Raw genomic sequence first — 14,740 nt, 5'->3', positions numbered from 1 at the left:
CGGACCAATAGTGCATGCATCGAAGGTTGACGTACCATGATTTGTAAAGGTTGCCTCGTCAGTAAACAAGATACAAGACAAATCAGGTGTGTCATTTCTTAACGCCCATGTACAAAATTTCACATGGTTTTGAAAATCATTCCCATGGAGTTCTTGATGTAGTGAAATATGGTATGGGTGGAACTTGTGATGATGAAGAATACGCAGCACACTTCATTTACTTATCCCACTGTCCCTGGCAATAGCAGGGGAGCTAATGTGTGGATCCACAGCAACAGCAGCTAGCACGTTGGTTTCACCCACTTCTCTAGTCATTGTCTTATTTCGAGTACGTTTGCAAGGCTTTACACTGCCAGTTTCCCTCAGTTGAGTGAATAGCTTGTCAAACAGTCTTCGCGACGGTTGACGTCTTTCTGGATATCTCTCTGCATACATACGACACAATAGCACAGCTTTTTCCTGCATTCTTCACACACTAGGATCATGTCGGCCTTTTTTACAATCGTGAACAAACATCTTCTCCGGTATACCTATGTAGTACGACTCACTTGTCTGCACTACCATGCTGCTCGGTTGTTTCGGAAATGGCCACGTTGTATGTTAGCAGGACTGCCGTGTCAGCGAGCCTGCATCTGTCATAGCAGTACTGGCAGTCAAGTGGGGCAGTCTGAACTTTGTTTTGTTCAACATTATTACAATGTCAATCTGTATCTCCATCCTTATTTGTACTTGCATAATGTAACGCAGGCCCGTTCCATTTCAAAACATGTCCCTTCGTTCAGGACATTTGACTTTCCAATAATTTTCGGCACCCCGAATATGTATGATACTTTTGTGACCCGCATTCTGCTTGTTGTTTGTGCGAAAACCACATATCAATGCCACTTCTCGTTTCTTATTTGAGGTGGTCTCCCTGAATTTGGTCCACACCTTCTTGTGATGTCTGTGGCAAATCTGGATGCTGGGAATTGCGGACACCCATACTCACCCTGAGGCCACCACTCAGCAGCACCATTTCTATGCGATCTTGACGAGTTTGTGATATGCTGGTTCACCTGGAACAAGGATAACAACCTGCCATTACCTTGCTGATAATCCTACTTCGGTCAATACTAACTTTCTTCAGAATGAAGTTATGTAGAAAACAACTTCTGTTTCAATTCTAGCCTGAAATCAAGTATCACATGACCCACTTCCCATTTCAAGAACATGAGCTGAATACAAGATGGCAAACTTCAAGATGGCGATTAGAGACCAGACATGCTCCATGCTCTGTCCACTGGACCGCTTGACCACATTTACATCGGTGATGTCAGAACTGCTGTAAACCTTCGCGTTTCAGAACTGTACAATGTTGTACTTTTAGGTGCCCCAGCCTGTTTATTTCTCTAAACTACAATATGTTGCTGTTGTCAAATAATTCTTTAGGCTCATGCTTGTATTAATATATTAAAACCTCTCTCTGATTAACAAAGAAACAAGAATAAATTTGGACATCATTTCTTGAAATCTGTATTTTTAAATGTGAGATGTAAATATTCACAAACACTTAAGATTTGAAAAGTTTTAAAATGAAAATGTACTATTAAAAAATCTATTTTCAAAAAAAAGAAAAATTGACTGTAAATTTATACCCATTCATGCATCTACTATTATATAACGGATGGGGCACGGGAATCGGACAAATTTGAAAAAGTCACTACAAAGTTAATTTTTGCTGGAAAAAAAAATTATTTATAGAAATATATAGTGAAGATCATAGCATTTTATGATAGACATTCAAATGTTCCGTTACTAGTAGTTACTAGCAGTTTTGTTTTGTGTTGGAATGCTTACACGTTATGTGTTGATGAGTGATGAAGCTCACTTCCACATAAATGTGATATGTTCATGCCTGTATTATTATACTATTAAACGTATTATTATATTTATTAATAATAACTTAATAATCAGCGGTGAACGATGAGACTCGGTGAAGTACACAGACTCCTCTCAGGTACAGGGATAGTGTTAGGCAAAGACAATATTCGCAGCACAGAGAAATAAAACTAAAAGATAAACTAAAAGGTTTTATTCTTTATTTATGGCAATTATAATGTGAATATACTTGAGACGAAGGCGAGTTTTCGCTTTGTCGATGAATTGACTTGACTAAAAATGCATAAACTCAATGCGTGGCTATCGGCATGCCTATGATCACATAGACCTAGCTTGCACCCCGAAATACGACACTAAGAGATATGCAATAATAACTGAGCCAATATTTGCTCTTTAGCCTTTTATTTCCAAATTAATCCTTAGGCTAGCTTTATTATTTAACGTAGAATGGATGCAGTATTGTGCATAGCATTAATGCATGCCTATCGGCGTACCTATCACATAGGCCTAGCTTGCACCCCAAACTACCATACCAAGATACATGCACAACACCGAGGAGTTCTTTTAAAGTTTAAAAGTTTTGTCGATCCGTGGCAAAAGTGTGTTATTTCTTACGCAATATCCTCGCTTTTATACTATTTTCGAGAACACAGATTCAAGTACAGATGAATCACTCACTATCTACAAAAGAATACTACCAACAAAACTGATATCTACACATGTTTAGAAATACAAATTCACATAGTGCACTCTTGCAAACATGAAGATACATTAAACTACTCATAATAGAGTATAAAATACAATAAACATTAAGCAAAAGATATACATTACAAACAAGGTGCAATATTACATATAATAACAACATTTAAGTGTCCTTTCATAAAAGTATAATATATCAGTGACATATTTTAAAGTTGTGACGTCACATAAAAATATGGATCATATCAAATGGTTCAGTAAATAAACAGAAGTGTCGCTACTGGGCTGTGGAAAATCCCCGAAAACTCCATCAGAAACCCCTTCACAGGCAAAAAGTGAAATGTGGTGTGCTGTAGGAAATCAACAGAGACATGCTGCAGAAAGTGGTGCTAATTTCCATGATTGCCTTCAAAGTTGCATCCATTTGGTCTGTAATTTTTCGCACTTGAATAGCATAAAATGCTATGATCTTAACTATATATCTCTGTAAATAATTTTTTTTCCCAGCAAAAATTAACTTTGTAGTGACTTTTTTAAATTTTTTCGGTTCCCGTGCTCCATCCTATATTTTGAGACAGTTTTAATGCAACCCCAATTGGGTTATTTAGAAGTACAATATTCAATATTATATTGGTATGTAAAAGAAGATTTTTTTATATTTCTTCTCTTTCAGAATTGGATCCTTCACCAGTACATAAAGAGGAGGGACAATAAAGTATGTAAAAAATCCTTAATTTTTTTCATATTTAAAGATAGTTTTTGAAAGCAGTGAGCCATTCAATTTAACATCAGGCTGAGAAGCAATAAATGTTTCCCTTGACCATCACAGATTTTCTTTGAAGCGAGTTTATGTAATAGTGATCAGACATGCATTAATATCTGAAAATTTTTCAGATTTTAATAAATGTCTTTTTTTCTCTTTTCTTAGAAAAATAGTACATTTTTGAAGTAATTTGAAAACATGTTTATTTTTAAAATTACACCACAAGGAAATGAAAGGTGATAGATTTTTTCCAACCTTTTTTAATTTCTACTTTATGTTAATAACAACAAATCAATTTTAGGAATAGTTTAAGATACTGACCAAAATTTTGAGAACTCATAAGTTTGTGACATACGAGGTGTGGCTAGAAAAAAACTGGAATGTTGCTACAAAATCTTTTATTGGTAATTTTGTACAATACGAACATTATCCCCTTCAAAGTACTCCCCTGAACTATCGATACACCACTCCATACGGATCTTCCATTTCTGGAAGCAGTGCTGGAAATCATTTTCTGAAACCATGTACATGACTTTCGTCGCTTTTGTTTTCACAGGTTCTTAGGTCGTAAATCTGTTGTTTTTTTTCAGTGCTGATATGACCTTTGGGAATAAAAAAAGTCACATGGAGTGATACCCGGCCAATAGGGTGCATGTTCTAACACTGGGATCCCATGCTTGGCCAAAAAAGTCTTGACTGACAATGCCGTATGGACAGGAGCATTGTCCTGATGAAGAATCCATGACTTGTTTTTCCACAAATCAGGTCGACCTCTTCTTACTCGCTCATGAAGGGTCATCAGCACCTTAATGTAATAATGTTGGTTGTTTTGCAATAGCTCAAATACTCAAGCGACGATACTCTCGAATCAATTCACCGACATTTACAATGTTTATTCCGTTTTCAACGTGCAAGACTGACCAGGATGCGAGTCACTTCTCATCCCTCTTTAAACCTTTGAAACCACTCGAACACTTTGTGTGCGTGATAAACACTCCTCTCCATATACTTCCTTCAACAAACCATACGTTTCTGTGGTGGATTTTCCGAGTTTCATAAGAAACGTCACATTGATACACTGTTCCACTTTCACACTTAACATTTTTCCAAAGGAGCACAGATGTACGGTTCACTTCATCGACAAACTACAGCGGAACTGAGCACCTCGCACCCTGGGAAATCACACAGTCGATAGGCAGGATATCACGTTATACACTCGTGCACCGTTTGACCTTGACACGCTTGCCGTTTGTCAACAGCAACATCAATCCATTTTTTTTCTAGCCACACCTCATATTCGATCATTTTTCCTAGAATAATGAAAACATCTGCTGCTCTGAACATACTCTAGGATCATAGTATGAGTTAGTATTTTTGCAGAAAACATGCAATTCTTGCCCTCAACAATAATTTGGCTAAAATATTAATAGAAAAAAATTAAAGGCAATGTATTTTTCTCATTTTTTGAAAGGGCAACAACTCCAAAACCCACCTTCGATTATTTTTAAAGTTTCATGAAATAATCTTCGTTCATTGTCTACAATAACTGTGTAATCAAAATGTCCAATAAGTGTGTTGTTTGTTTATAATGATTTTTTTTCATATTTGATTGAATTAAGCATTGGTCATTTTGAAAGTAGGCACTAACAAGGACAAAATATCTATCCACAATTGCTTGAAACAAATTTATATTATCAAGAGAGCATGAATAAAGATCTATTATGACAATAAATGAGATATACAAAAGTATTTACTTTCAACTCATAATTCTGAGAGGAACTACTTTTTTTGTCTGCCCTTCATCAACATTATGCCTATTGTTCTTTTCAAATTTTCAGTAGAAATCAAAGCTTTTATTATGTTGTGAGAGCAAAGAACAACACCCAATTATAGTTTGAAGTAGATGATCAAATATCTTTGATACCAAGAAAGCAAATTTATTCAAATTTTCCCTAAACAAGATGTTTTTACATGATAATATTATTCAGAATTTCAGTGATAATATATTAATATTGCCCTCCGATGCACCATTTTATAACAGAATTGCATACTTGGCTGAAACTGAAAATTCCTGATACTGTTCTAGTTATTTTGTATCTATTATCTGCTTCTATGGTTAATCACTATGAGTTTCTTTTGCTGTGATCTTGTATAGTTTCAAATAGGGCAATAATATCCTGAGAGTATTTAAAATATGGAACATTGTTCACATTTTATGAAGGTCTGTTGATTAAAGGAAACAAGAATAAAATTACCTTTGAAATGATATAAAATTTACAAATGCCAATAACGGACAGTGAACTATTTGTATATAAAATTCCATACTTAGATACATGTATGAAATTGATTGGATATGAAATAATATCCAAGATTATGTATATTGTATAAACCAGACATATCAGAATTGGAATAGAAAAATGTTAAAAGTTGAAAACAATTTTGACAGGTGAAATTATTATAAAATTATCCCTGTTATCTTACACAATGAATAATTCTATTTTCTAATCCTTGCAAAGTCAGTCAGCACAATGTGGAAAGTAAAATATATGCATAGCTAAAAGTGTTATATATGTAAAAAGTGTCTCGTTTGTAATTGTTACATATATATTTCCCTGAGCTGCTATATTTCTTATTGTCAAATAATTCACTAGGCTCATGTTTGTAATAATATATTATGACAACTCTACAATTAACAAAGGAACGTCAATAAATTTGAACATTTTTGCTTAAAAATTGTCCTTTTTTTTTCCAGGTGAGTAACACACTTATTTGAAATATATCTTTAGTGTGGAGATATATTTCAAACAAGAATTTTAACATGAGAATGTAAATGTGGGTTAGGTTGTATTATTAGTCAAAAATGTCTTCTTGAATGTGAAATATGTTGATTGCAAATGTATACCCCTTCATGCATTTTCTACAGGGTCAGGCAGGCAAAACCTGATGGTTTGTAAAATAACACTGATATGCGACTATTTTGCTTCATGAAAAGTAAATGTATATTCTTGTAACTTCCCTCAAGCTATCAAGGGAAATCACATCCATTTTTGCAAGTCACCCTCCATTTTTGAGAAATAGCACATTTTTGAAAAATCAACATTTTTACTTTCAGTAGGATCCTTTGTACGTCCGCCACTGGCTAAAGTTGTGGCATGTTCATTCTCGAGTGGAGATTCAATTTTCAGCCAATGCCTTAGGTGGGAATCAAACCTGCAAACATAGTCCGAGCATCAGAGACTAGCGCCTTAACATGCAGGTCTTCCTAGGCCAATTTGAAATTAGGTTTCCTCCAAGTAGATTGCATAACAAACTATTTCACATTGCGTAAAATTGCCAGACATAAAATTATGTGAGGCATTATTTTCGAATTTTTTCCAAGATTGCCGCATAGAGGAGCCACAGGTTGCTGACTTCTTGTGTTTTCCCACACCACGGCAACATTAGTTGTTGGAAGATCGTGTTCAGTTTGTTTGTGTGGTTGACATTTGTAGATATATTGCTTGTGGTTCTGTGGTGAACTTTCTTGTGTCAGCAGTGAACTATGTCGCATCATCGCAAGATGAGCCTTGGCCACCACACATCATTTACACTACATGTACTGTTAATGTGTTTCAGTGGTTAAAAGGCAAACAAAAAAGTTTGAGTTTTGGGATTCCAATGTATTGGATGGAACCTCGAGACCATACAACAGATAGCTATTTCTATTTGAGTAAAATTTGTGGCAGAAACAGGAAGAACAAAACATCTGTGGAATACACAAAAGTTGATTCTGCTATCTGCCCAATGGCTCACAGTGAGCAAGTGCCGATACCAAAACCTCCTGAAAGCATGGAACATGAATCTTCTGATTCGTCTCCTGACAGTGACAAGAATTACAGTGACCCAGGCACATCACAGGCACCTCAGCAGTTCAGTCAAAGTGAGCTGAATTATTTGGTGAGAGACCTGGATTTGCCAAAACTTAGTGCAGAGCTCCTTGGTTCCTGATTAAAGTAGAAGAATTTGCTCTCACCTGGTACATCTTTCCGGTGGTATAGGAACAGAGAGAAGGATTTCAAGCAATATTTTACCACACATGAAGTTATGGTTTATTGTAACAATGTTGAAGGCTTGCTTCGTGCTATTGACATTCAGTATAACCCTTCAGAGTGGTGTTTTTTATCAATAGTTCAGTGAGAAGCCTTAAACCAGTTTTACCAAAAAATGGTAATGACATACCACCAATCCCTCTTGCTTATTCAGTATGTTTAAAAGAAACATGACAACCTGAAATTAATCATTGATAAATTGCAGTATTTGAACCATATGTGGACAGTTTGTGGTGACATAGAAGTGCTGGGTATCCTTCTGGAACTTCAGTCTGGGTTCACCAAATACCCATGTTTCATATGCGAATGGAATAGTCGGGCGAAATTTGATCACTAGAACCAGAGAAAGTGGCCAGCACGAATACTGTATGAACCACTTGTTTCCCCAGACAAAGTGTTACTGCCCCCTCTGCATATAAAACTAGGTGTGATGAGACAGTTCGTTGTGTCCTTACCCGCCAACAGTGAAGCATTTATTTTCCTGAAGAGAAAATTTCACAACAAGACTTAGGCTAAACTTCGAGCTGGTGTGTTTGAAGGACCTCAAATTTGAGCTTTAATGCAAGACAGCAGTTTCACAGCAACATTAACCGATCAGCAGATTTTGCTTTCCAAAATGTAGTACAAAATTTCCTTGGTAACCATAAGGCTGCAAATTACGAGGAAATTGTAAATGAGATGCTGGAATCATTTCGAATATTGGGATGCAGAATGAGTGTGAAACTACATTTCCTCTACAACCACTTAGATCACTTTCCGGAAAATCTGGGGAAATATAGTGAAGAACACGGTGAACGGTTTCACAAAGATATGAAAACAATGGAATCCAGATACCAGGGTCGCTGGACTGCAACAATGCTAGCAGACTTTTGTTGGTGTTTAAAGCGAGAATCACCAGCTGAACACCACAGAGCATCAAAACATCGCAAAGTTTCGTGTGAATGAAGACAGGTTGTCAGTTATTTGAATCCTTGCTTAAAACTGTAAACTATTAATATATCATGTAAATTTAATCCCATATCACATATTCATATAATATGTATAGCATATATTGATTCAGGTAATTAATGTAATGTAATTAGGTTTACTAAACGTACATTAAAATTTACATGTATTACATTTAATTGTATTTCTCAACATTACATAATAACCTGATGTGGTGAGAAAAAGCGATTTAAGATCAGAGTTCAGCACATTCAAAATGACAAAGATCAGCTATTTTCATTTCTGAAGCAAAAAAAAAAAATATTCAAAATGCATATCAGTGTAATTGCTTGGCATCAATTGTTGCTCATTAATAGGTTTTTAATCTGTATTTTTTTTTTTAATTTGTTGTTTTAAGTCTACTTTAATGCACAGATAGGCTAATCGGGACTGAACGTAAAGTTTAAAGTGGGATCTAATCCACTGTGCAGTGTGCCTCCATCAGGTATCAAACCCAGGAACCACTGGTTACAAGGCAACGAAGTTACCACTATGACATTGGGTACTCTACTCTTTAATGTATGCCATTTGTTGTAACTTACTTTTCATTAAGTCTACATGCTTTCCATTTTATTGTAGACATTCTTCTAACCTTTCAAAGATCTGTATTGCACTCACACAATGTCTTCAGGTATTACTGTAACTTCGATATGAATAGCATATTTCAATTCATCTGGTGTGTGTGGTTTGTCAACTAATTCTTTCCCTTGAGGTACCTGAAATGATATCCTCACTAAAGTGGCACCTTATGCACAGTCAGTTCAACGCCGCCAATCACATGGTCCTCTCCTGTCACTCTTCCCAAAATTGAAACCATTTAAAACCATCAGGTTGCCCTTCCAGATTCTGATTTATAGAGTTTGAAGAAGTTAAATACAATTTCCATGAAAGTACTGGTAATTGGTTTATTTATAAGTATAGTTCGCATTATATTGAAGCTCTTTTCGTTTTTTGTCTTGCAGAATTGGTTCCATCTTCAGCACTTAAAGCAGATGCACCGAAAAGTATATAATTTTTTTTTTTTTTAATTTTATGTAGAATAACGAAAACATTTGTTGTATTCAAGGTACTCTAGGATTGTAGAATGGGTTAATATATTTCCAGGTAAAATGAAATTATTCCCCTCAAGAATAATTTGGCTGAAAAATTAATGGCAAAAAATTGGGTAAAAAGCATTTTTACACTTTTTGAAATGGCAATGTCTAAAAAAAAACTTAAATTCTTTTCAAAATTTTACAAAACAACCTTTGATCGTTATCCCTAAAAATGGTTGAATCAAAGTGAGAACAGGTTTTTTTTTTTGTTTGTTTACATACACAAATATTGCCAATAATGACCGGACACCCCCCCTTCTTCCAAACTGTAAGGAGCATCACCCATACGTCATCAGTACACTTCATGAGCCACTAGAACGATTCATAAAGGACAGTGAGTATACTGTAGATGTGTATACCGCTACCAGCAGTCAAAATAAGCAGAGGATGTGAGTTGAGTGGGGCTGAATGGGGGATATGGTTGGTTATCTGCACTAACCGATTTGGGCATTCCATCTGTGAGATTTCGGAGAGGTTCCAGATACCACATGCAACAGTCAGTGATGAAGTTGTGAAGTGGAAATATGAGGGTGTGATAAAACCACAACCACGGCTTGGGAAGCAAAAAAAAAATAACCAATAGGAATTAGTGGTCCATTGTGTGTTGAAGTCAAACTGGCAGGCTTCATTGGATAGCATTGGGAACTGATGCCAGTACTTGTACCATCCGGTGAGAGGTGGTGGCACTGGGATTCCATGGGAGAGCTGCAGCACATAAGCCAATGGTTGCTGTCTGGAACGTGATACGCCGATTATAGTGCTGCAAAAATGTTGCCAGTGGTCCGTTGAACAATGGATAAACATCCTGTGGAATGACAAATCATGCTAAATGTTGTGGTGATCTGATGGACATGTGTGGACATAGTGAATGGCCGGGGATGAAATTTGTCAAGGGTGGAATCATGGTATGTTTTCTTTGTTGTTCCCCTGGTTTTGGTGCCTGGAACCCTGAATGCCGATGTCTATCGCAATATTAGACAACTCCATGCTCCCACACCTTGTGCAACAGTTCAGAAGTGGCCCTTTTCATTTCCAGCATGACAACGTAGCTGTCAATAAAGCAAGGGCCATAACTGAGTGAATGAACTCGACTGGCCATCTCTGATATAAATCCCATTGAACATCTGTGGGAGGAGTTAGAGTGCCAGTTGTGATCCAGACCAAACTGCCCAAACACCACCACCAAGCTGTTTTAGTAGCGAATGGTGGACTTACCTCGTACTGACACCAGATCAGCTTCAGGTAAGCACATTCCTATGGATATCAGTCATTATTGGCAATATAATGTATTTTAGCATGGCTATTCTCATATTGCTAAAGACCCATTACGGCCAATAAATGAAGAGCTATTTTTATTTATTTACCCTTAGTATTATGCCAATTGTTAATGTGGGAAAAGAAGAGCTTCCATCTTCAACAAGGCACTCTCTCTGATTGGAGAGCATTTGTAGCCATTAGTAAGCAGTATGCAAAACAAAAGGTTCTGAAGAAGTAGCTGTTTGCAGATTTCTTTCAATCAAGTCATAGATATTAGCATTGAAATTCTGTGTTCAATTATGACAAATACATTCAGAAGCATACAAAATGATAGTGCAGGCATAGATGAGAGTGAAATTCCACATCATATAGCACAAGAATAATAAAGAAAAATATGAAGGGCATGAATCATTTGAGAAATAAGGTGGACTTGAGGTGTGATCGTTTTTTAATTATCAAGGAATTATGTTGTGTACAAGTATCTTGTGCTACCAAATACTGCATGTGGTTAATATAGATGTTAAGTTGAAGTTTGTTTTAAGTTCACTTTATGCACAAAAATCCCCCTTGATTACACGGTGACAGTGTTAACACCAGGAGCATATATTCCAGGCTAGCTAGGCTATCTGCGAAGCCTGAAGCCCAGAAAGTAAAGTACTGAAGAAAAATCGATTAGAAACTGTGAATTAACCTGATTTCAAAAAGAAGATAACGTCTATTCTGAAGTTGGCAACCTGAATTCTTAGAAGTTGGCAACCAGAATTTTTAGAAGTTTGCAACCTGACTACCATTGGAATGGCAATGTGGCTTCCTTGGTGATGTCACGAATGAGCCTAGTCTTCTCCCTTCCTCCATAGCCTATTACCAAGTGTCATAGTGAGCTAGTCCAGATCTTAGACACAGCATACGCCACTGGTTAACCATATGTCACTGGAGAGACATGAAGACTATTGTGTGCCTGCTCTGACAAAACAGATAGCACATATCCATAAAGAGCAATCAAATTCTCACCAAAGTAGGTAGAAACTCCCCTCCATGTGAACGAAGCATTCCATTTGTTCTCACGTGGTATAGAGGGTCACTAGTGTATTGGTTGAAAGAATTATTGAAATGAGTCCACACCTTGTGTCCAGTACTGATTTAGCCCCCTCTGATATTTTTGATTATTTTCCTAACTCTCAAAAAGAAGTTGTGATGACTTAGGTTTACATCAAACAAAGTGTGATGAAAGCCATGATGGTAGGTAGCCTTGTAAGGGATGCACATCTTAGAGGTGTGGCAGAGACTTCCGAACAAGTTCATTTCCTCCAGAAGAGACCATTTTCGATATATTCATAGTTGGACCTGAACCTGAATTCTTAGAAGTTGGCAACCAGAATTTTTAGAAGTTTGCAACCTGACTACCATTGGAATGGCAATGTGGCTTCCTTGGTGATGTCACGAATGAGCCTAGTCTTCTCCCTTCCTCCATAGCCTATTACCAAGTGTCATAGTGAGCTAGTCCAGATCTTAGACACAGCATACGCCACTGGTTAACCCTATGTCACTGGAGAGACATGAAGACTATTGTGTGCCTGCTCTGACAAAACAGATAGCACATATCCATAAAGAGCAATCAAATTCTCACCAAAGTAGGTAGAAACTCCCCTCCATGTGAACGAAGCATTCCATTTGTTCTCACGTGGTATAGAGGGTCACTAGTGTATTGGTTGAAAGAATTATTGAAATGAGTCCACACCTTGTGTCCAGTACTGATTTAGCCCCCTCTGATATTTTTGATTATTTTCCTAACTCTCAAAAAGAAGTTGTGATGACTTAGGTTTACATCAAACAAAGTGTGATGAAAGCCATGATGGTAGGTAGCCTTGTAAGGGATGCACATCTTAGAGGTGTGGCAGAGACTTCCGAACAAGTTCATTTCCTCCAGAAGAGACCATTTTCGATATATTCATAGTTGGACCTGAACCTGAATTCTTAGAAGTTGGCAACCAGAATTTTTAGAAGTTTGCAACCTGACTACCATTGGAATGGCAATGTGGCTTCCTTGGTGATGTCACGAATGAGCCTAGTCTTCTCCCTTCCTCCATAGCCTATTACCAAGTGTCATAGTGAGCTAGTCCAGATCTTAGACACAGCATACGCCACTGGTTAACCCTATGTCACTGGAGAGACATGAAGACTATTGTGTGCCTGCTCTGACAAAACAGATAGCACATATCCATAAAGAGCATCCACATTCTCACCAAAGTAGGTAGAAACTCCCCTCCATGTGAACGAAGCATTCCATTTGTTCTCACGTGGTATAGAGGGTCACTAGTGTATTGGTTGAAAGAATTATTGAAATGAGTCCACACCTTGTGTCCAGTACTGATTTAGCCCCCTCTGATATTTTTGATTATTTTCCTAACTCTCAAAAAGAAGTTGTGATGACTTAGGTTTACATCAAACAAAGTGTGATGAAAGCCATGATGGTAGGTAGCCTTGTAAGGGATGCACATCTTAGAGGTGTGGCAGAGACTTCCGAACAAGTTCATTTCCTCCAGAAGAGACCATTTTCGATATATTCATAGTTGAAAATTCTTAATTCCTATGCAAGCCTTCTTGAACAGGTTTTGTAATAAATACAGGGTCCGGCAGATAGAACTGATAGTTTTATGTTTGCTAATACTTAGGTTGGAGGGTAGATCAGTGACAAAGTGTGGTCTCATTGGAAGAGTAGACACAAGCATGTGAACTGAGAAGGGGAGGGGGAGACAGATAGAATGGAGGAAGATGGACAGAGGCTAGTGCGGGAATGGGGTTGAACAGGGTGGCTATTCACCAGGAATTCCTGGAATTCTGCACGAATTATTGGGTCAGGAAATTTTGCATGAATTCTACGTGAATTTTTCTCCGTAGACGTGAAAAATTGCAACTTTTATTAATCCAAGTCCCATTGTATTTATACATATTTATAAACGCTCTGAGGCAAGTTTTTCACAGTATAGGTTTTATTTTTATCGAGGAAGAAAACAAAAGCTGTGGGAAAAATAAAATAGAATTCATTCAATCCGTTTACTTTTTTTAGTGTCTTTCGCAGAACAGCCTATCTCGCAGACGAAAGATTATTGCAATATAAGATATCCTAAAGTTGAATAGACAATTTTGAGTTTGAAGTTCTTGTGCAATTAACAAATTTTCGTAGATTAGTATATCCCGTAACATCCGTTACTTGTGTTTGACGATGTATTTCGAGTCTGGATATGTGGAATTGCAAATGTAAACTCCGTACCTTAAATTAAATATTTTAAATAAATTAAATTTGATTGAATTGATTTAGAGTTTTTGGATACATTGGAATCACACAGACCCTTTATATTGTTAATATATTTGTGTGTGCATATGTGTTAATGGTGAGATTCGTAATACATTGATGTAGAGAAAACATCTGCTTGTAGCCTTGAATTTTTGGAAAGTTCGCCTTGAAAACCGGGAATTATACTTGAATTTTATCATGGTCCTAGAGTAGCCACCCTGTTGAAGCTGTAGAAAAACATGGTGTCTGCAGAAATTTTCCCCATGGCTGTGCATCGAGTAAGTGGCTTTGGCGACCCTGTCGTTGCATAATATTCCTGGAATCAAGAAAGGTGCTGAGAATGCAAAAGTGTGAACAAACTGAGAAATAAATAGATCTAATGTAAAATGTTTATGTACATGCTAAATGATACAAAAAAAAGAACCCCGAGGAACAAACATTCGTTACAACATACATGACTAAAAGTGTTATAATAGCAAATGACTTCCATTTCTCGTACTGGCATATATATTTCCTTAACCTACAGTTTGTTCCTATTGTCAAATAATTCACTAGGCTCATGCTTATAGTAAAATATTTAGACCACTCTAGGATTAACAAAGAGACATGAATAAATTTGAACCTGTATCTGTTTTAATTTTTTTTAGGGAAAAATAAACACACACAAAGAATTAAGATATAG

General features: G+C 36.8%; 1 protein-coding gene across 1 annotated transcript in view; it reads left to right on the top strand.

Moving 5' to 3' along the window:
- LOC145978788 (uncharacterized) overlaps positions 1 to 14,740 on the top strand; it is a 208,503-nt gene that overhangs the window by 155,856 nt on the left and 37,907 nt on the right. The window contains exons 16-17 of the mRNA XM_083111607.1: positions 3,251 to 3,292; positions 9,375 to 9,416. Coding sequence (XP_082967733.1) covers positions 3,251 to 3,292; positions 9,375 to 9,416 — 84 coding nt within the window. The remainder of the gene's footprint in view (positions 1 to 3,250; positions 3,293 to 9,374; positions 9,417 to 14,740) is intronic.

The sequence above is a fragment of the Lepisma saccharinum genome, chromosome 25 (genome assembly GCF_977018435.1).
Source record: "Lepisma saccharinum chromosome 25, izLepSacc3.1, whole genome shotgun sequence".
Lineage (NCBI taxonomy): Eukaryota > Metazoa > Arthropoda > Insecta > Zygentoma > Lepismatidae > Lepisma > Lepisma saccharinum.
This window is presented reverse-complemented; position numbering and strand designations above follow the sequence as displayed.